The 23985-nt window shown below is 37.4% G+C and overlaps 1 protein-coding gene across 8 annotated transcripts in view; it reads left to right on the top strand.

Moving 5' to 3' along the window:
* The first annotated feature begins 1237 nt into the window (after nt 1-1237).
* Nucleotides 1238-23985, top strand: part of NRG1 (neuregulin 1) — a 154715-nt gene continuing 131967 nt past the window's right edge. For 3 of the 8 annotated variants that reach the window (XM_087957469.1, XM_026673019.2, XM_087957468.1), the window contains exon 1: nt 1358-1767. In XM_087957469.1, the coding sequence (XP_087813595.1) occupies nt 1608-1767 (160 nt within the window). In that variant the 5' untranslated portion in view covers nt 1358-1607. Of the gene's footprint in view, nt 1768-23985 lie in introns of all 8 variants that reach the window. The other 5 variants (XM_026673018.2, XM_026673016.2, XM_087957471.1 and 2 more) reach the window with 4 other exon arrangements.

The following is a 23985-nucleotide window of genomic DNA, read 5'->3' as shown; positions in this document are numbered from 1 at the left end:
CCAGAAAGACAGAATTTAAGAGATAGTAAAATGCCAGATTACCAATGCCCTTTGGGGAAAAGCTGAGTTTCAAAACAAAGGAAGTTTTTGAGCCACCTTTCATAAATTAAACCCTTTAGACTTCCCAGTGTAAACGGGAGAGTTAATCTTGTTATTCCAATTCTGTGTATTGATCGAGGATGAAATCATCTGAACTGCTGACCTAAGAGAAAAAAGGGATGCCAGGTGCTATACTTTGCCAAATCTCATTTTCTGGTCCCAAGAAGAGAGGAGGCAGGATCTTCTGGATCAGCTATGGGGAATAAGCATCTGGATAGGGTGCTGTCATTGCCAGTGACCAAACTTTAAAAGAAAGGATCCTCTTCCTCGTTTCTCAGCCTAGTTGAGATAACTTCAAGAGAACCTGGGAGGTTAGGGTGGATATCTAGGACACTTCTCTCCTAAACCTCATTCTTGTACTTTAATTTTGTTTTAGCACTTGTGTGCCCCAGACTGGCTTTTACTCATACAGGTCTGTGTAGAAGGAACTGCAGCAAATGTATCAGTCAGGGGCCAGCCCAGAGAGCTGAAAATCTCTCTCTTTTTTTTAAACCCTTTTAAGGGTGCAGGAACGCTGTCCTCTTTTCCAATGATGCCTTTCGGGAAGATGAAAGCTCCATGGCAGAGATCCCTCTCTGTTTTGTTCCCTCGTTTGTTGTCAAGTCAGTCTGACAAAACATCGCCACTATCCTTGGCTCGGGCAAAAGTGGATGTAGGACCTGAGCCCCCCCAAAAAAAAAAAACCACCTATGACGAACACGTGTCCCAGGATAAAGTTGCGGGATCCCATCTGGGTCGGTTCCCCGGGACCCAGATGGGATCCTGCAACATTATCCTGTTGGATGAAGGCTCTGTTGTTGGATAATGGATCCCTTGGGATCCAGAAGATGGGCTCCAGCACGAACCCGAAAGCTCGGAAGATCAAACTTCAGGTCCGGGTGACCGATTCAGTTTGGATCCTGCAAAAGCACCTATTCTCAGGGGGAAGTTTGGAGGGAGAAAACCCCCCACTCCTGAGAACGGACGGACGGACGGACAGGCGCCCAGTCCTCTCTCTCCTTGCAGAGGCGGCCTCTGTTAGCTTCTCTCCGGCTCGACTAGCGATTCCCTCGCCGCTGCTCCGCCCCACCCGCCCACATTCCCACACCCTCGTGCCCCGGGGGGTTGCCTAGGCTCCTCCCGTCCCCCGGCAAGCGGTGTGCCTGCGTGTGTGAGGGTGCCGGGGACGGACTTACACCTTTCCTGGGCGGACGGGGGTGTGTGAGTGGGGGGGAAGAACCTGGCAGAAATTCCCTGCCCCGAGTTCTCTCTTGCTCGCGCTCTCCGAGGCTGCAGCAGATGGAGCCAGGAGGACCGAGGGAGAGCAGCGGGCGCTGAAGGCAGCTGTGCGAAGAGCGGAGGGGAGGAAAACAGAACAGGCAGAGAGAGAGAGAGAAAGAGAGAGAGGAGACGAAACTTTTCTCTCAGCTCTGCTCCGGCCGTTGCCTCGCTCGCTCCCTCGCGTTGCCCGTTCTGTGAGTCTGTGGGGGGAAAACATTGGAGATTCAGGGGCGCCACCACCGCTGGACATGAAGGAATCGCGGAGGGCAGCCACCCAGGAGCAGGGGGCAGACAGCGTTGCCGCCTCCTCCTCCTCACCGTTGGAGGGTCCGGAGAAGAAGCGGAAAACGCGGAAAGGCAAAGGGGCCCCCGGCAGAAGAGGGCCCCCTCGGGAGGAGAGTGGGCCAGGTAAGTCCCCGTCCTCCCCCCCCCTCCTCCTCAGTATTTCAAGGATGAAAGCGAGAGGGCGCGCGCTTGAGCGCGGCGTCGAAGTGCAGGGTCTCTTTGGCAGGACGCAGGTGGGCGGCTCGGTTGGAAAAACCCCCTCCCCGTTCCCTCGCCAGTTTGGAGGCACGTGTGGAGGGGGGCGTGCGTGCGTGTGTGTGTGTGTTAGGCGCGAAAGAAGAGTGGCCGCGCGTTGATTCTCCCGCCTCGTCCCCAACTCCAGCCGAGCGGCTGGCGGGCGGGCGGGCGACTTTCGCCTCAAGCCCGGAGAGCCGGTTAGCCCCGGAGAAGGTCCAGCACGCGCTCCTCTTGTGCCCCTTCCGCCCTAAGCTTTGGAGCTTCCAGATAGCCGCTCCCCGCGTAACGGCTTACGACAGTTTGCGTTCATAGCCGCTAAGTCGAGCGCTCGCTTGTTTTGACTTGCGAAATGGGGAGAGGGGGGAGAGAGAGAGAGAGAGAGAGAGAAAGAGAAACACGCACGCACACACCTGATCAGTAATCCTGGGAACCCAAAGGAGTGGCGCAATTCTCCTCCACCGCTTGGCCGGACGGTACAGGCAGGGTGAGAGCAAGCCCTCGCGTGCCTGACGCGATAAGCTGTTGCTTGGGAAGTGGTCGTGTGCAGGTTCTTGGTTAGATGAGATCAGATCTGAAGAAACGACCTCTCTCGCTCTCTTTTCGGCCATGCCCCCTGAAAGGACTTAAGTCTTCTTCTTTCCTACTTGGAAAGCCCTGAACTAGTTTCCTCAAGACTCAGTCCAGCTGCTCCCAGAATAATTTACCTGAGATGAAACATACCTAGAATTGCTCTGGAGAAAGGTGCAAAGACTATTTATCCTTCAGCATTGCTTGAATTCCTGGCAGGCATAGTTGTCCGTAATACTGTATTCTTTTTAGCCTTCCTACTGTTCTCACAGTTAATAATGATGAGGTGGTTTTTATCGTGCTTGTAATCTGTTTTGCCTACATGACAACTGTGAGGAAGGTCTGCCCCAAATGACCCACAAAGTTTGTAATACATTGGATTTTATATCTTAAATCTTCCATGCTTGATAATGTTTACTCCATGATGCTTTTCTCCAACTTGCATAAATTCCACTTCGTGAAGTATAGCAAGTTTATAGCAGTGAGTGTGAGTATACAGACTTAGTTAATCTCTGCACTCATGAACATGGGTAGGATGGATTGTGTTTATGAGAGTAGTGAGCATCAATACATAAAATGGAAAATGCCTTTTGATGCATGTTTTAGGTTCGAGTTTACATTCTCATAACCACAGACAAGTATGGTCTTAAAAGTCGAATAAAAGACTTTTTGCATGTAATACAGCAAGTGATTGTTTTGCTCTAGTTATTCTAAAAGTAACATCTTGTATACTATATTCATATATAAGAATAATTGGTTATGTATTTCATTTTTTTAAAAAAAATGTTCTTGTATGACTTACTACTTAGAAAGGTACGTCATGCTATTGTAGACAGGAGAAGATAGAACAGTGTAAATCATGTCCAATTGTTTCTTTTTGGGGGAATAATAAAAGTTTGTCTAAATTTACAAAGTTGTTTAAATTTACAATCAACATCTCTTTCTTATCCATTAACCTTAAGAGTTTTGCCAGTGTATCTGGTAATGGTCGTGTGTTTAGATGTTAAAAGTGGATTCTCACTAATAATGCTATATTGGTGGAATGTTTCCAGCAGTAGTTCCAGCTGTTAAACATCTGGAGCATGCTACTGAAGCAGTACTAGTTTCAGCAGCCGACTCCCAAAATCTCCAGAATCTGGAGAAATAAGCACATGACATCTTCTGAGATGAATAGTATTGGAGAAGGCATAAGTCTGGAAATAAGCAGTCAAATAGTTTATTTGCCAGTCTTTCCTATTAATTTTGGTGTGACTTACATCAAGCAGGTGTATTTACCAATGAATCCATTTAATTTCATTACTTCCAATCAGTTACAAAATTGTATATTTTATTATATATTGCATAATCCTTTGGATGTATATTCAGAAGTAACCTTCATTTACTTAAATGGGACTGAAATGGAAAGAAGCATCCGCAATCTTGAACTGATAAAACTGAAGTTGATTAAGGTAGTTTGAGCAGGGAAATCTCTAGTTAAATTTTTGCCCAAATGTGTGCCTGTTAAGTGAACATTTGTAAACTTTTTTTAGACCTTATGTTTTCATTTGCAACAGTAGGAATGAGAATAGTCATTCTCACGGAAGGCCATGTAAGAGTCAGTGAAAAGCTGTAGAAAAATCACTTTGGGCATTTGAAATAGGTCATGTAAGTATTAATTGTCCTGTTTTATATATTAATCCATGGCTAGTGAAGAAGTTAACAATTTCCATGTAGAAACTGATAGCTTCATAAGTTGTATCCCCCCCCAAAAATTAAGGAACACCAAAGAAGAATAGTAGTTGATCACTGTTTTTCTTTCAGCTGTTTGTATATATTTGCAAAATTAATGGGGTCAAAAGGATTCCTGAACAACTTAAATGGAATTCAAGTATTGCTTGGAAGTAGATGAAATAGAAACTTTCCCTTTTTAAAATGTAGGATCCAATCCTGGTTGCCAGCAACCCTTTTTCACCACATAGTAACCCGCATTAAATCTTCGAAGTGGTTTAGGCTGGGGACTGCAAAATGGAGAGATCAGCTTTCCATCAAATACAGATATCTTCGAAAACTTTTTCAGATAACCCAGCTTTGATCCAAACCATCAATTAAACTTAAAACTTATTAAATGTTTTTTCTTGCAAATGTCTGTAAAAGACTATAATAAGACAAATCTCACTATAAGTAGTCACAAATACTAACACTGGGAATTGGCTTGCCATTTTAATAGGAAATAATAACATATTTGTTCATACTTTACCTATAAATTGATTCTCTATTCCATATTAATGTATGCTGCTAACATTTAATGTTTGAGCATTAACCAGTGGATCCACTGGTACATTTATGAATCATCATAAAAAACTTTGTCTTTGCTTCTTATCTCAAAATAACATGTGAATCTTGAATTTAGGTTTTTTTTGAATGGTTTGTAACAAACTATTCAAAGATGAGTATCTCTACCAGTAATCAGGATAGCTGTAAATAAATGTGCCTATTTGTATATATGAGGCCCTTGAAGAACTGTGAGGGGTAAACAATGCTTTTTTACATTTTTTTTGTTCAGAAGCAAGAACAGATAATGCTATAAGATAATCTTGTAAAATGCTGCCCTCCCCTGTTGTTTTCTCAAACAGTATTAATGGCTTAATTCTGCCATAATTAAAAACAAATCAAAATGTCATTGTTCCTAAGCATTAAGAAATTCCATGGGGAGCATCATCTGAAACCAAGTTATACCTGTAATTTAATTTAATGGTATTTACCGATTTTTAGTATTAAATGGTGACAGAGGGGGTCTGGCAGAATGTGTTTCTTGTTAATTTAATGAGGCTGTGCTCCCAGTTTCTGCTGATAGTAAAATATATCTTTGAAAGAACTGCTGTTATAATAAATATTTTTCCTACAGAAATAAACTTCTGAAGCTGAAAAAGTTTGTCTAGACTGGAAGTCCTACCATCATGGTTTATTTTGTTTTGTTTCCTAAAATGCAAGAACATAATGAGATGATATCAACTGGGATACTAAGGAAGTAACTTTTTTACCTTCAGAACTAAGATAGTTCCACATTATGTAGTTTTTAAAACTACATAATGAAATGAAGAAGTCAGAAAATGGAAGATTTCTCTAATATAATATTGTTCATATCAAATTGTCAAATACAATAAACTTATACCCAAGCAGCAATTCTGGAAAATAAGTTCTAATATTAGTAGATAAATGTACAAATGAGACAGATCTGGAATTGCCTATTTTCACAAATCTTAACTTTGAGTCATTGGTTTTGAATCTTTAAGTGACGAAAGTTGCTGTTTGTTTTGAATTGGAAGTAGTACAAATACAGTGCTGTCACAAGTGAAATTAGATGTAACTAAATTTCCCAAATTTAATCACATTCCACTTAAGAGCTTTGATGTAAAGATGAGTTTCCATCACCTTTGAAGATAATTCTTTGCAGTATGATTCTGCTGAGATGAATGTAGGCCAGCGTAATAGAAAAGTTTCTAGTCAAAGATGCTAGAAGATAACCTTTTTTTTTTTTTTTTTTTTTGGGGGGAATGGTTGAGTCTTTGAATGAAAAGCAGCCAGACAGCTTCCTTACCTGCAGCTGGCTCTCTTACAATTACAGAAACTGCACACAATAGTTGTAGCTTACAAAACTGAAGTGTATTAGTGTAGCGGCCCCAACCTTTTGGACACCAGGGACTAGTTCCATGGAGGGAGGTTTTTCCATGGACCAGAGGGCGGTGGGCGTGGTTTCACATGCTGCCTGCATCCTGTGGATGGGGCTTTGCTTGTGTGGGCAGCCCAGTTTCTGGCATGCCGTAGCCCTGCACCAGTCCACAGACCCGGGGTTCCCCAGGTACGCTAATACCCCTGTATTAGTGTACCTACCTCCCCTATTGAAGTTAATAAGAAGCTTATGCAGATATCAACATGTTTGAATTGATACAATAGTTATGATAACAAGCCTTGACTGTAATTGTTCATTTGCATAATGTCAGCATTCACTAGGATAAGTTGCACATATATATAGTGAGTAGAATCATCCCAATTTAAAGAAAATAAAAATAAAAAAGTTAATGATTTTCTAGGCAGCTTAAACCTATTGACACGGGCTATGTTCCATCAACTCCTTAGAAATGCTCATTTTTATTCTGCGCTTACATGGCCAAGTGCATTCAGCTGCTTAACTTGATTTTTGTCCTCTTGTCTGTTTTAACTATAAAAATATTTCCCTTTTGAGAAAGACGGAAAGATTATGTAGCATTAAATGCAGCCCTTCACTTGCAGTGTCTGATATTGTAATAAACCTGCCAAGAAAAATCAAACACAGAGGGCCCAGATTGTAGAATATAAGGTAGTACAAGACAGCTCTCTCTAACAAGTGTTTGAAGCTTTATGGTGTATCTGTTGTATTCATCTGGGTACAAAATGTTTTCTTAGATGGACTTCATACAAGAGAATGTTCTTTTTTAATCCAAAATTCTCCATGCAGAAAATACATTATTTGTACAAAGTTTACATCAGCAAGGATATGGACATTTTTCATTAACAAACCCTTTCCCAAAACTTGTTATAGGTATGATCTTTTCTTGGTCAGAAATAAGAAATACCTGTGGTCACAGCCATATCTAATTATGGTAGATTATGCTAATTATAACCAAATAGAATTTTGATTTGCTACTATTTAGTTATGGTAGAGTTTGTTGATTGTTTCTGTTTTGTTTATCTGTGCATAGAAGAATTCCTTAGTTTCTATATTCCTCTTGCCACTTTTTCCATAAGATAAAACTTGAAAGAGTCTGAAGATAACATAGTCTTCCATCTTTCACAGAAGAGGGATAGTGCTGAAATCTTATTTTTGTATAGTACTGCAAAAAAAAAGGTATTCAATATGATCCTGTTTACTTTCTTCCTTTAATATTCTGTTTTGTTCAATTTATGCTTAGTTTCTTAAAAGCAGGTTTCCTTAATAAGCAGAAACGAATAATTCTTAACATTGGAATTTGTCGTGAAAATTTTCCTCTCTTATGGTAAACCCATTGGAGACAGTATTTAGTATATGAAAATGGTGTCATCTGAACAACCATGTTGACTCTCTGAGTAAACTGTGCATTAGAGCCTTGAAGAAAACTGAGTTCTACACGCTTCTCTTCACAGCTGACTAAGCAATCGGAGAAACTAGTCATGTGAATCCACCCTTACAACTTCTATAAAAAATTAACTTATGAATCAAAGTTGATGGTTAATAAAAACAATTTTTGTAGTCCTTGGAATTGTTTGGTCATGATAGGTAAGGGGCACAATCTTAAGCTTAATGAAGCTTGAGTTCCACTGACATGACTTGTACTGATGTCACTGTGAGGACTTGCAATTTTTTTGATATGTTAGATAAGAGTGCATGCAGTAGGGAAGGAGGATTTTATATAATAGGGCCATTTACAACACTGATGTGTGGATTGCAGTGACTACTAGTTCTAGGAATTGTGCTGTGCAACTGAAGTTTTCTATTTGGCTCCATTGTTAAATAACTCAGAGGTGGAACAGGGTGCTCTGAGAAGTCATTCTGTTGAATAACATTTTGGATGAATTGGCATATTATGAAAGAGAGACCTGAAATGCACTTTTAAAGACAGTGTAATAGGTAAGCACGCTGTCTTAATTTCGTTTCCTCCGTTCAAATCTCAACTGGTCCTTAAAGTATGGGTAGTCCTTGATCTACAACCATTTCCTTTAACAACCATTCAAAGTTACAACAGTACTGACTTACAAGAGGTTGTGCAGGCTTTGGAGCAATGTGTGTGAGTGTGTGTGTGTGTGTGTATATACACTTGGCCCAAGTGGACATTGCATTATCCTCACAGTGATGTAATCAAAATTTAGGCACTTAGCAAGTGGCATGTGTTTGATTGTGGGCTGATTGAAGAGACAGAGACTAATCTTCAACTTCAACCTCTTTATTGTAACAGCAACAACCCAGCAGCAGCCTGTCTGACAGCTTGCCTTTTATAGGGAGCTATTTTTCCCACCGTAATGGCGGACCTGAGTGAAGCCTTCATTCCTTCATTCTTCCTTTATTTGGATATTCAATAGCATGCAGAGCTCTGGATTCATCTGATCACCATTTGTGACCTTCCCAACAGCTTCCAAATCCATGGGGGAAGCCAGATTTGCTTAATGGCCATGATTTGTTTAACTGTGACAAAAAAAAAAACCCCAGATCGTGAAATCAGGTATATCTCACTGAGCAAACACCTTGCTTAGCCACAAAAAATCTGATCTCACTTGTGCTCATAAGGCAAGGGCTACCTGTATGTAGCTGTAACAAACCAAAAATCTGACCATTCCATACATATTCTAATCTCTGTCATAGCATATATTTCTGCTGTTCTACTGATAAAAAGTGTTCTTTTTTTTAGATAATGGAGGTTTGTATATCAAAGATAGAGAGAGAAAAGCCCTTTTGTAATTGAGTATCAATTGCACAATTACAAAAAAAAATGGCTTCTTGTCTTTAGCTTTCCATTTTTACAGGAGAATCTTAAGATGTGAATGGAGGGATCTTTTACTCCAATTAGTTTTGCATCTTCTGACTTAAACTTTAATTGAAATGGCAATTTGTATAGAAACTTGTATAAAAAGTAGCTTTAAAATAAGAGTATTACATACTTATGAGCAATGGTGATGCGGTGTTTGAAATGCAGGATTGCAGGCTAATTTTGCTGCCTGCCGACTAACTGCAGTTTAGCAGTTTGATCATGACAGGCTCAATGTTGACTGAGCCTTCCATTCTTCCAAAGTTGGTAAATGAGGACCCAGATTGTTGGGGCACTATGCTGAATCTGTAAACCACTCAGAGAGTTGGAAAGCACTGTAAAACAGCATATAAGTCTAAGTGCTATTGCTATATGGTAGACTATTTGTGAAGTAGTCTTACATAGATCTTACAAAGCCAAACTTGAAATAATGCAGAGATAAAAAGTAGTGAATTAAAAATAAATACCATTCTTCATTATGAAGAAATTTGGAAATGGACATTGATGATATTTTTCTTGCTCTAATACTTTAGTGGCTTTTCAAATGTTCCTGAACAAATGGATTATATTTGGGTTGTTTTATAAATGTAAAACAATTGTGTCTTCAGCAGTGGGAGGCATTAGTGCTTATAAATACAGGTGGTGGGGAAACTGAAACCTGGGAGAGAACATTAATAGAAGTTGATTTTTCGCCAAATGAGATCATCAAATGGCTACATTAAGTGTGTAAATAGGCTGCACAATTTGTGAAGCAGTTTAAAACACATATTCAGCTAAGATTCACAATGGCCATAATTCTAGAAAATATTGTATTTAGAATAATATTAAAAGTTCCAAAGTAAATTGTTTTGTAACTTGATCTCAATTTTGTTTTTGAGCACAACCCCAAAAAAAAAAAAAAAAAAAAAAAAAAAAAAAAAAAACCCCACAAACAAACAAAACCCCCCACCCCCCACCCCAACCCCCCACCCCCCCCCCCCCCCCCCCCCCCCCCCCCCCACCCCCCCCCCCACCCCCCCCCCCCCCCCCACCCCCCCCCCCCCCACCCCCACAACACCAAAAAAAACCAAAAAAAAAAAAAAAAAAAACCAAACCCCCCACCCCCAAAAAACCCACCCCCCCCCCCCCCCCAACACCAACAACACCAACCCCCCCACCCCCCCACCCACCAACAACAACCCCCCCAAAAAAAAAAAACAAAACCCCCCCCAACCACACCCCCCCCCCCCCCCCAAAACCCCCCCCACCCCCCCACCCAACACCCCCCCCCAAAACCCACCCAAACCACAAAACCCCCCCCCACCCCCCCCCCCCCCCCCCCCCCCCCCCCCCCCCAACACCCCCCCCCCCCCAACCCCCCCCACCCCCCCTAAATATTTTTTGAGGTAATTATTCTGAATATTTAGTTTTGTAGCTGAAATTCTGAACCGTTTACCAGACTTATTGAACTGATAAACATATATCAAAATGTAGTACAAATTTAAGCCAAAGTATTTTGGACTAATGTACCTTCTTAAACTAATAGACAAGCCATTCTTATTTAGAGTGATTTGTAACAGTTCAGTTTTTAAGTTATCAGTGCATAAATTGCAGTGACCAGTTATTCCCATCCAGGAATTGCTGTCTTTTGAAAATACTTCTTATTTCAGAAGCTATTTGGGCCTCCATTAAAAAAATGTAAAACTGGGAATACCTTCAAGTATGTATTTACTCCATCAAGAAAATGACACATATGACAATCTTGTCAGGGTTCCATAGAAAACAAAACTCCGAGGTAGGTAGATTCCTCAAAGAATAGCTTTATTAGATATATCATATTGGCACAGATCTGGTGAAAACTGACTCTGAAGGTTCCTGTGGTCTCACCTAATTAAAAGTAAAAGTTTGTCACTTTCTCAAAACAATCAGTCACATGGTCCAATCATGGTGCTGTCTGGTTGCCTGTTGACATCACTCTGCCTTCCACCAACCAGGTGTGAGAATGTCCTTGGTTCCCAAGAGAAAGTATTTTGTTTTGGTTACAAAATCTCAGCTATCTAAAATCACCCCTCCCTATCCCTCAGCTCCAGTGTGGCAACACTGAAGCTGTCAAGATGGCTTCAGTCAGGTCAGCTTCAGGGTTGACCTAGACATCTAAACTAAGTTTTCCCTATTAACTATGTCATGCACTGCATAAATTACTGATTCCTATTTAACAAGGATATCTATGATAGTTACCCTATGAGCATAGAGAACTGTGATTTCCCTGGACTAACAAACCACCAGGTCAGAAAGTTATCAGAAAGTTAACCATATGGGGACTTCCGGTTTCAGCTTCTTCAGCGACAGACCGAAACCTCGTCTCTGCAAGGCTTCGATCCGTGCTTGCCGCTGGAGCGCCCCGAGCCAGCTGGTTTCGGGGCTAAGCCACCCCGTAGAGGTGGTGAAGAGGGGGGAGACTGCCAGCAGGGTTAAGGAGAGCCGCATCTCTCCTCCGCAGCTGGCCATTACTCCCTTTCCCGAAGGCGGTTGCAGCGGTGGTCAGAAATGGCCACCACAAAGAAGAACTCGACCAGAAAAGAATGTGCAGGAGGAAGATAAGAAGAGAAAGTTTTGGTTGACCGGGTCAAACAGCAAAAGCAACAAATAAGGTACCCTGGAATTGAAACTGTTAAAAAACAATAACATTATTCCCTAAGAAGATTTTTAAGCTGCAAAGGAGAGAGAAAAAGGAAAAGATTTGGTTTTCTCCTTTTCCTATACTGACAGCTAAGAGACTTATGCAAGAAATTGGAAAAAAAAATCCACTTTGACATCAATAGGCATTTAATGCTGAAAATAAAAAGTCAAAGGGATAATAAAGATTTCTGGATAATTAAAAGCTTTTGAAAACAGGAAAGGAGAGAGAAAGAATAAAAGGGTAGGATCTGGAAGGGAGGAGACTGCCTGGAATTAAAAAACAACTTACAGCAAAATCTCAACAAGACTTCCAAAAGATATATTCTAACTGAAATATCGCAACAAAAACCCCAGGAAGAGAAAGTCGAAAAAGAAATAAGAAGATACAACTCGGGACTATCTGGATTGATGATTTCTGGATTCTTGGTTATTGTTTTGAATGACTAAAATCAATCAGTTGGTTGTTTAAAACTGTTTAAAATGGCTCCACTTTTAGAAGAAATGAAAATGGAACTTAAAAAGTACAAACAACATGCACAAGAAGGGAGAGGTTCTTTTGGCTTCGTATTTCAGTTTTTAGAAATGGAGATTTGGAATTATGAGAAACAACAAGAAATGCCTGCAGAACAAGAAGATTGCGACAAAGAAGAAGCCATCTTTAATGAACAAGTAATCTTATATGAGGGGGGGAAAGGAAAGGGGGGAAAGAGAATGGAAAGTTTAAGATTGGGAAAAACAACCCAAAAAAAGAATAGAGTGAAAAAATAAGTATAAAATTAGAAAGCAACAGAAGAGGGAAATGCAGAAGAGAGAATTAGAAGTAGAGAGACAAGGGGGTAAAAAGGGGAGGGAGAAGATGAGAGGGAAGAAAGAAAGGAAAAGAAGTTATAAAGGACAGAAGCAAAATATAGAGAAACAGGGCCTATTTAGAGATAATGGGTGAAAACAATGGAAAAAGGGATTCTGCAAAGGTACATAAGATAGTATGGTTATATTAGAAGCAGAAATAATTTTAGAAAATATGAAACAATGTATGATTAAAATGTCTGATAAAATAGCTATCGTAATTCAGTGGAATGCTTGTCAATAAATAAATGTAACAAAAGGTATATTTAATGATTTATAAAACACATGTGAAGAGAAATAAGGGAAAAATTAATTATGGAGATTATATGTGTTTTTAAGGAAGTATGATATTTAATTGAAAAGTGTTAAAGATGTTAAGATTTTAATGATTATTAATGATAGAACTGAACTGGAATGGAATGAGGGTTTATAATTACATATATTTACAATCTTTCTTTCTTTTTCTTTTTAAAGAATATAGTGTGTATTATAAGAATGTATCAAGCAGAATTCGATTGGAAGTTATGTATTATGTATTATATTGAAGGTCATAAACTTAAGTTATATATTGAAGTTTAAATAAGAGTTGAATGGATGTAATTAAAAGATATAAAGGTGTCATACTCCAATTAGTAACTACAGGAGAAAATTTGTTTAATGAGAAAAGATAATATGAAATTGAAACAGAACAGACAAAAGTATAAATATAATGATTTGAATTGAGATGAGATAATCAAAATAAAATTGAGAAAATTAAAAGAGGGGAAAAACTATATAGAAAATGTAAAATAGTATAAGATATGGAATAGAATACAAAAAGGAGCATGAAATTGAGTTTTGTGTCTGTATAACGAAGTTCAACCCGGGACCATGCTATTTTCAAAAAAGATGTTTTACTTGTATTTTGTATGTGTGAAAACCCAATTAAAACTTTATTTAAAAAAAAAAGAAAGAAAGTTAACCATATTGAATGATGAAATTTCACTCAAAAATCTCCTGAAGGTGGCTTCTATGGCTTCATATGGATATTGAAAAGCTGATACTGGCACACCATAGTTCAGTAGCTAAGGTGTGATCACCTAATCATATTCATTTCACATGGGCACACAGGTATGATTGGAAATACTCCAGTCCTATAATTTATCTACAAAGGCACAATGAGTACCCAGAAGGCATACAAAGCCACTGTATAATCAAGGAGGATTTATTCTGCTCTTTCCAGATGCTGCTCCATACCCAGGCTTGAAATCCAGATTGCAATCAGTTTCTTTCAGGAGCATCTGAAGCTGTTCAGACATCACACAGTTAGGCTTCTTTTCTAAGAGTGGGATATTAGCAATAGGCTGATAATTATTAAGAACCCATTGAAAAGTTTTTTTTAAAATTACATTTGGGCCCAACCCATATGTATTTGGGTTGGATTAATGTATTTGGTTGGATTGCAGACTGGATTAATGCCATATATCAGAGATATTGTACTTGGATATCCTATTTCAGTAGCCTGTTGATATTCTTGGAGGGTGATAAAATTACATTCAGAAGAATCTGACATGGAGATAGGTGATGTTAGCATCAAATATATTACAGCACAATAACACACACTTTAAGATTTTGGTTATCTATATGTTAACTATGTCTCAATCTGCCCAATTGTTGGTACATCTTCTGAAAACTTAGGCACCTTTGGACACTGGAGCAATGAAGAGAATGTTCAAGAACAATCATACTTTTGGCCTAATGTAATGTAGCAAGTTGAGGTTCCCAATCAGGTTGCCAGACCTATCATCTGGAAAATAATCTAAAGCATACAGAAATCCTTCCAATTTCACACATTTCTGACAGTAGATTACATTCATAGGTACATTCTATACTCCTCCAGCTATTGTGTTCTATCAGAAAAATCCAAAATAACTCCAAAGATTCAGGAGAATACACAAGATGGATGTACATAATGTATCTGTTAAACTGGAAGATAAAGATGCATTGATCACTACTGCATTTCTTCCAGTAATGTTTTGTTTGTTTATTTATTATTTAGAAAATTTATGCCTACTTGCTCCCAGTGACTATATGAAAAATCAGTAATGAAAAGTTTGAAGAAAGGAAAAATTGATAAATGGCATGACCATATCTCAATTTATGAAGTAGAATATCTAAATACATGTTGTTACTATTTTTTAGACTTGAATATTGCCTTACTGCTAAAGACTTTTACTAGCCTTTTATTAGACTCTTAAAAATGCCATCATGTATCTTTCCGTGATGCAAAAGGAAGTCCCTGGCTTAGCTAGTTTTAAATAGTATCTTTTATGAAGTAGACTAGCAGACAGATAACTCCTAATTATCTACTACAGCTAAATTCATCTTTGGCTAAATTATGGCTAATAATCTCTTATAGGCCTTCTTCCGATTAAACAAACACAGAGACTAGGTTTATGCATCATAGACCTGCATTTCATAAGAGGATAGGGAAAAAGTATGTCTTTGTTTTTCTTAAACATTCTTAAATATTGCCTCTCCCTTCAGGTCTTCTGTAATATGTAAAATATGATCATCTTGTACATTTATCAGCTAAGAGATATGAGAGAAATTGGTCTTGTTTCACATTTAATGTGAAATTATATTATCAACATTTACCAAGCCTCTACCCAAAATTGAAATTGTGACAACTGCAGTTTTCTTAAGTTTGTGTTGCAGTGAGATTAAAGAATGTAAAATTCTATACTTTTAAAGATCATAATATATATACAGAAGAATTCACTTGCCCAAAATGTACGGACTACTATATGGTTATCAAAATGCATATATGGCAACAAATGGATTCAAAATCTAATGTCAATTTTCATGCAAACACTTTCTTTGTGGGGAAAAAAATCATAATGCAAAATTGAAGTTAAGGGGAAAAAAACCAGCCAGGCTTGAACAGAACAGGTGGGTTTAAAACCACCTCTAACAAGAAGTAACATTTCTATTTTGTAAATTTAACTTACAGTGGTTTAATATTATATTAATAAAATGTTATTTATATATATATATATATATATATATATATATATATATATATATATATATATATATATATATATATATATATATATATATATATGTATATATCGTATATATCGTATATATGTATATATATTATATATGATATACAATACATACACACACACACACACACACACACACACACATATATATATATATATATATATATATATATATATCAATCATAATTCTTGCTACAGAGTTGAAGTGATTTATCATTTATTCACTTTAGTTCCCTTGTTGAGATACAGTGAAGTCAAGGTGAAAAGTCAAGACTATTTAAAGAATTCTAGGGACATGCAGGATAGAAAAATGTATTATAGATATAGCAGTCCTCAATTTACAACTATAATTGAGGCCAGAATTATAGTCATAAGGGTGATCTGGTTGCCAAGCATCCAAGAAGAGTATGCAGCTGTCATGATTGGAAATTGGGTTGTAAAGTACCTTTTTTGGGGGGGTCTATTATAACTTTGATTGGTTGTTGCTAAATGATTGGTTATAAGTTGAGGACTACTCATAATTATTTTAATTTAATGTTAATAAAAACCATTCTTTTGATTTTGTGACAATGTGTTTTTTCTTAAATGTTTCTATTGCCTCTACCTTCAGGTTTTCTGTAATATGTAAAACATTACTACATATTTGTATGTAAAGATTTGATTGGAAACATCCATAAAAATTACAAATTATATAAGAGACCCAGTATATATATAAATATAAAAATATAAATATATATATATATATATATATATATATATATATATATATATATATATATATATATATATATATATATATCAATTGTAGCCTGCCATCAGTAATGTGTCCACATTGTGTGATGAATGATAATCCAGTCTTGTGAATTGAGTATCCGTAATTAGTTCTTGCTGAAACCCCAGAAAACAATCTTTCCTTTCGGTGTTATCTTTCCTACTTAATTATGATCTTATAATTAAGTAAGCTTAACTTACCATATCTTTCATAATTTAAATGCATGTTACAGGAGTTGTGTCTAATCCATACAACTGTGACAATTTTCTTGCTACTGCTTTGTTGAACAAATTGTCCTGACAGATAAAATTCTACAGAAGGGAAACAGTATCTTGTGTCTTGCAACTCATACATTATTTAAGCAGAGATACAGGACAATTGTTTGTCTCTTTGACCTTAATCTGGCTGCATTATTTGTACCCTGGATTGTGTTAAAGATTGGCGGAAAGGGGTTTGCAAGAAGAAGATTAGAAACTTGTTTTCCCTTCTCTTTTTTTTTAACTTTTGTGACTAATGAATTAGCATTTGTGACTAAAGCTAAACAAACCAAGATTCCACTTCATTTAAAGAAAAAGTGGTCTAGCATAGAGAGGAAGAGCTGTGAATTATCACAGATAAGAGCAACCATATTTTCAAATAAGATAGGCTAATTCTTTGGGCAAAGTAATCTTTTGAAATGAATAACAAATCAATCTCCTGTGGGTTTTATTCCATGTAAAAGTATTTATGCACTTCTGTCATGGCAGTACTGGAAAAGAAAACACTTACCTCCTGAATGTCTTCAGATATATCAGAAAATATTTAAAAATAATTTGATGATTAATCTTCATAAAATGAATGCAGCCCTCTTAACAGCATGTCAGTTAGCTTCAGTTACTAGGCAATCAACTTTTGCCTGGAAATAACAAGAGCTACTTTAGGATAGTTAGTGGAATGTAAATAAAACGGTAAGGACATACCGGTATTGCTTTTGCTCCATTTACGGTTAATAATATCTGCGTACAGGAAGATAGTTCCTGTTTAGTAGGCACAGAAACTCTTCTAGACATTGAGCAAATATTGATGAGAGAGAAAGGGAGAACATACTTTGTGCTTGATTTTAAAAGTGGAAATGTGTTAAGCTGTGCAAAGGTTTTGAAGAGGGTATCAGAGCTCCTAGGATATGCTGTACATACTGTATGATGTCTCCTTTGAGAGTGGGGAACATACAAAAAGGGGGAAGAAATTCTTATAGAACCAGAAGTTCCTGAATGTCTTCAGAAGCTCCATCTGTTGATTTGTTCCAAAGAGTTCCTAGTATGATCTTGGAAGGATAGCTTCCCCATTTTGCATGTTAGTTGACCCACTGAGAAATGAAGCAGTAGAGATGAGCGTTAATTACCCTCCACATTTGCCAATAAGTGCTTTGCTTTTTAAGAAGAAAGACTCCACTTATTGAGGATGTGTCTATGGCAGGTGCCTACCAACACCGTACAATTCTGAAGACCCGTGATTGTGGCAAGGCACTGAACGTTCTGGAAATGCTATGAATTCTTAGCATTGTTCTATTAACATTGTTCTATTAACATTCCAAAAACAACAAGACTGAATGCAATCCTTAACAGTGCTGATAGTTTTTATCATTTTCCGTTATAGAAGAAAATAAACCAAGTATCAGGAGTTCATATAAGTTGTTCAGGCAGCACAAGAGAGGCACCAGCACAATAGACGTATTTTCTTTCTTCCACTTTCTAAAATATATCCTGCTCTTGTGAATCATATATGCTTTCATAGGTGTGAGAATTGCATAGAGGTAGCCCTTGATTTATGGCCAATCCCTTTCCAACCATTAGAAATTATGATGGACCCTCCCCAGGGCTAGTTCTGATATCTGAGGCCTCCCCTCCCGATGGTCACATGATCCAATTTCAGGAACTCAGCAACTGGGCTGCATTTACGGTCATTCACAACATTCCATAGTCACATGACCATAATTTACAATGCCTTTTATTGGAAACCAGTATTTACTTACAATTTCCAGCAAAAAATATTCATTGCAGACAATGTACTTGTTCAACAACCATAACGTTCACTTAATGTCTGTGCCATTCACATAACAATTGCCACAAAAATGGCTGTAAAATTAAGTGGGATCACATTGAGACCCATTTAATGACCAGCATGATTTACAACTGTAATTCTGGGTTCAATTATGGTCATAAGTCAAGGATTATCTGTATGGTACTGAGGCCTACTTTGTTTCTTATATGAAAGGCTATGAAAATATTAACAGTGAACTTTCATGCTTACTGGATTATTTAACAACAGAATAGTGATTCACGCCCCTACTTTTTAGTTTCCAAAATTAATTTTTGGCATTCTGTGGTGTTTTTGTTATTAGACAGATCTTTTTAATATGAGTTTTTAAATCCTCCCTTTCCTTTTAATATTTTAAATAGATGAACTAGTATTCCTACAATGTCACATATTGGGATCAATTTGTTTTTCCTTTTGTAACCAAAACAAAAAGGCATCTTTTTTCTTTATAAAATATTGTTTACAAATCCTTTCTTGTTTTCTGTAATAACTAAATAAATGCAAGAATGGTATTGATGGTGATAGTTGAAGATATAACATTTGGTTATGGCCATGTCTTCCTTAAAACAAGTATAACTTGGGATAGATGATGTTTTCAATAAAATGCATAAATAATACAGTGTTAGACAATTTTTAGAATAGACATACTGAACTTGCTAGGTTTGTCTTGATTTCAGTTCATTTGCTATAAACATGACTAATCTGGATCCAACCTCTAATTTCCAGTATATTTATGTCTTACCTTTATATAAATAACACGACTGTTTTGGTGTATGTGTGTTTTGTAATGAGCAAAACTGACCACACATTTGCGTAACTTTTTAATTGCCTTTGTTCACTGTCTATGACTAATAAGAATACTTTCCAAAATTTTAACCAAGTTTTGTAAGAATTGCTCGTCTTTTTTTTCTTTTTAAAGTCATGAGCTAATGCTTCCTTGGGCAGTTAGTTGTATTTAGGTGATTGAATCAGGTTGTCTCATGGAAAGGAGAGATGCTATCTCCAAGTGATGTCACTGGTTATTCTACAAAGGAAGGAGTGAGTCTATCCTCTTTGCGGCTGCTTTTAGATTTAATCGTGAGCAGTGTCATAAAATATTGTAAGTCACCATTTACACATAACTCTTATTGAAAGCATTAACTTGTATCTGATGGCAAAAATGGATTGCAATTCAAACTCTGTGCATCTCCCAGTCAAAACAACAGAGTTTAAAAGATATGAACACCGACCAAGAAGAAAGTTGTGTAACTTAGTTTGGCAGCTATGTTTGGCCACCAGAGGGTGCTCCACGAGCAGAACATACTAAAATACACACTTTTATGTGTAACTTTTTATATATTCATAAGAATATATAAACTGTGAAATTCCATCTTTCCACATTCTAATCCGCACAGTACATTTTTGGAAAAATATCCTATGTTTGTTACCACTCCACAATAAGTTACTTTGGCTAGGCTGATAATCAATAAAATATTTTTACTAAGTTTTACCTTTAAAAACAGAGGTAGTCTTTTGGCATTTGTATCCTCATAATTTATCTGTTAAAACCTCAAGTCTGAAAGAATCCAGAATTGCTTGAATTAGTTATTTCCATGGTACTTCATATTGTTATTGTTTTGTTTTTAATGGTAGTTGTTAATCTGGAAAGTAATTTTAATTGCTGTACATTTTGTTTATTGTCTTTGGTTAAAAAATTTTATTTATTTGTCAACTTTATGTGTCTGTCCTCTTCATCCAAAGTGATTGTAAAACAAGAACTGAAAATATTGTTTAAGCCAGTGTCAAAATAGTAAATCAACTCACACAATTTCAAGGTTAAATTAAATGGTTCAATAAGATAATCTGGAACTAAACAGAGTTAGGTAAATATTATTCATATATACATTTGCAAGACAAACTTTTAAAATGTTAAATGTATGCAATCTAATTCTGATCATATTCCAGGCTTTTCCATTTAAACTGATAGCAAGGAGGCAGGTGCTTTCATTAGATAGCTGTTGAGCCTTAGAAAAGGACTATGTTTTATACCAGGAGTCTCCAAACTTGGCAACTTTAAGACTTGTGAACTTCAACTCCCAGAATTGCCCAGCCAGCAAGAAGAAGAATTCTGGGAGTTGAAGTCCACAAATCTTAAAATTTCCACGTTTGGAGACCCCTATTTTATACGGTCAGACTTCCTTAGCTTTATTCATGCTTGACTGACTAGAGAAGAGTATGGAAATGGCAACTTTTAAAGAGTTAGAAAGGTCAACCAATCTGCATTTGTTCATGTTTGCACATGCAGTATATGCATTCTTATGGACCCTGAGAAAGGCAGATTCTGACTCAGAAGCTGAGATACTGATCTTGTACAATCTTGAGTGTGGAATAAATTCAGTATGAGTCACAGACATGTTCTCTTCTTTTCATATATATAAATAAAGACAGATTCAAAATTTCCTTTTATATATGTACATATGCATGTATGTATGTATCAGATAAAGAAAATTTCATGGTAACAGTGCCTTGTCTTAATTTTGCAGGCATGAAAAAGCTACAAGGTCTATTGTATTCTTCATAAATGAAACTCTATCTTAAACCTGCTACATTTTGGTCAGAAACTATCATGTTTCCCAAAGTTGTTGATTTAACCATTTAAACTCTCTTCAAACTTCAGAGTCATAAGTATCAACTGCCCAGTTTTCACAAAATATCTGTTAATGTAAGTATGCTACACTTATATGAATGACATGATATGAAATGAGCTTATCAGAAGTTGTCTTAAACACCTACAGAAGAAAAATGGAATATAATCAAAATGTTAGACAACGGGGAAAAAACAGCTTTCTTCCTGCCACAGATTGTTAAAAGCATTTTATATGTAGGTAGTCCTTTGTGACCATAATGGAGCCTGCAATTCCCAAAGCAAGTCATGATGATCATAAGTCAAAACACCCAGAAGTGTGACCACTTCTGATTTTACAACTTTTTTTGTGGCAGCGATTAAGTAAACATAGTAGCTGTTGAGTGAACATGGCACTCGTGAAATGAATCCGTGTATACCTATCTTTTTTGTTTTGTTTGTTTTTTCCTGGAAATCAGCTCCAAAGCTGGAAACTAGCAGGAAAAAAAAGTCAATTACGGCCAGGTGACTGCCAGCTAAAAGTTGAGCCAGTTGCCAAAGGCAGGAAATGCAGTTATGGGACCAGGGAAGGCTGTGAAGCCCTTGGAACTCTGGAACTAGATGATAAGTAGTTTTTGGAGAGTCTGTCATAACTCAAACAGTCGCTAAACAACTGATGGTTAAGCAAGGATTACTTAATATATGTCATTTATGTATTAGGAATGTTGGTTATACTTTATTGGTGCCCTTTCTAAATTATGAATATTAGAGAAATTGAAAACTACTTAGAAGCTGATGTCTTCTTGATTTGCAGAATATAAGCGTGTTACAGAAACTTAGCTTCTGGTGTTTAACACACAGACACTCCTCTTCTGTCTGCTTAAACTTGTTTTAGAAAATCAAGGCTCCATCCACACAACTAGCAGGTTTCGAGGTTTTTAGTCCTACTTTGTGGCTCTCCTCTGTTTCTCAACTTGAGAGGATCTACACTTCCACCTATGTAATGGGAACCTCTTAACAACCGCAGCAAGACAACATGTTGTCTTCTTTCTCATTTTGCGCTTACCACTTTGTGTGTGTGTGTGTGTGTGTGTGTGTGTAAAAGACAAAACAACCACAACCAGAAGACAATTGAGTACTATGCTGTGATACGATAAAGTTTCCTGAAAGGGTGACTAGAAAGCAACAGGGGTACAGCGGGAAAACACTGGAAAGGAAGAGAATCCTGCAGCTACGGTAGGAGATAGGCAAAGCAGTAGTTCCCTGAATGGAGAACTGCTTACTTATAATTGGAAAATAAAAGCAGTAAATCTCTTTTCACTGCTTTTTCTGGGTAGCATCAGTGAAGTTCTGAGTCAATTAACTGCAAGAGTTTAGCACTGGTTTGGCACTGCATTAGAGCAACTTGGGAACTTGTGTCCAATCAAGCATAATTCCTAATATCCTAATTCATGCCTTAATTTATTGTCCTAATTTATTTCTTAGTGTGGTCCTAGGATCCCTGGGACTTTCTTGGGGGCCCTCAAAATCAAAATTATTTGCCAGTATATGTTTTTTTTAAAAAATAGCACATTATTAAAATACCACCAAATGATTGTGAGGAATGGTAGTGAAAACAAATGCATCGGTTATAATTTTTACCAAGATAAATATCAGTAAACATAACATGCAAACGAAAGCTCTTTTGGGGTCCTTCGTAATTTTTAAAAGTGGGAAGGGCTCCTGAGAGTAAATGTTTAAGGAACACTGTTCTAGATGTCTGATTGTCTTTCCATTCCCACCCCTTCGAACTGCAATTTATTAAGTGTTCCCTTCGCAAATCAGACATCAGGCATCATTAAAATTGCCTAGCTTTATGATAAGCAAAGGTTTCAGCTTTCATGGGAAACTTGGAACAAAAACAGAACAAACAACATCAGTTAAATATAATACTTTTTTTTTTTACTTTTCTTTCTGCCTTTTAAGAAAAAAACTTGAGACATTGAAATTCCTCTTGTTCATTTACTTCAGAAGCCTATTTTACCTTCCATAACACTATGAGTAAAAGAATAGTAGGGATGATAAAAGCAGTAAAAGAAATGGTTATTTTACTTTCTAATAAATACAAGTAGTCATTGACTTATGACCACCACTGAGCCCCACATTTCTGTTGCTAAGCAAGACAATTGTTAAGTGAGTTTTGTCCCAATTTTATCACTTTTCTTGCCGCAGTTGTTAAGTGAATCAAATGAATACAGTTCTTAAGTTAAAAACATGGTTGTTAAGTGAATCTGGCTTCCCCATTGACTTACCTTGTCTGAAGATTGCAAAAGGGGATCACGTGGACCCAGGGGACACTGAAACCGTCATAAATGTGAGTCAGTTGCCAAGCATCCAAATTTTGATCACATGACCAAGGCGATGGTGCAATAGTCTTAAGTAAAAAAACAGTCATAAGCAGGGGTGGGATTCAATCGGTATTACTACTGGTTCAGTGATTACGCACGTGTAATACACCTAGAGCAGTGCCGCCCAGACAGCTGATAAGCACTGCGTGTGGGTGTGCAGCATTTGAAAAAATGCCTTTTTTCCTGCCTTTTTAACCGCAGCTGTGCTGCGCAAAGCAGCTGAGGTTGAAAAAGCAGGAAATAAAGGACAGGTAAGAGCCCGGGCAGGCAGGTGGGCCAAACAGCAGCAGACACAGAACCGGTTCTGTGTCTGCTGCTCTTCAGAGCTACCGGTTTTATAGATCCAGGCAGAACCAGTAGCATCCCACCCCTGGTCATATGCCACTTTTTTCAGTGGCCTTGTTACCTCAAATGGTCACTAAAGGAATAGTTGTAAGTTGAGGGCTACTTGTAAAGTGTTTATCTGTATCAATACTGAAAACAACACTTATTTTGATTTCTCTATTCTTGCTCAAAAAATTTTGGGGAAGGAGATTTCTTTTAAAAAGTACTTTATGTGTTGTTGCCTGATCTCTATATTTATCATTGTATCATGTAAGGATGACATTTGTTAGCTTTCAAAGGAAACTCA

The sequence above is a fragment of the Notechis scutatus genome, chromosome 2 (genome assembly GCF_049901735.1).
Source record: "Notechis scutatus isolate UNSWTSFEM ecotype Mainland chromosome 2, rNotScu1.2, whole genome shotgun sequence".
NCBI classification, from domain to species: Eukaryota; Metazoa; Chordata; class Lepidosauria; order Squamata; family Elapidae; genus Notechis; species Notechis scutatus.
Note: the sequence above shows the minus strand (reverse complement) of the source record. Positions and strands in the feature narration are given on the sequence as shown.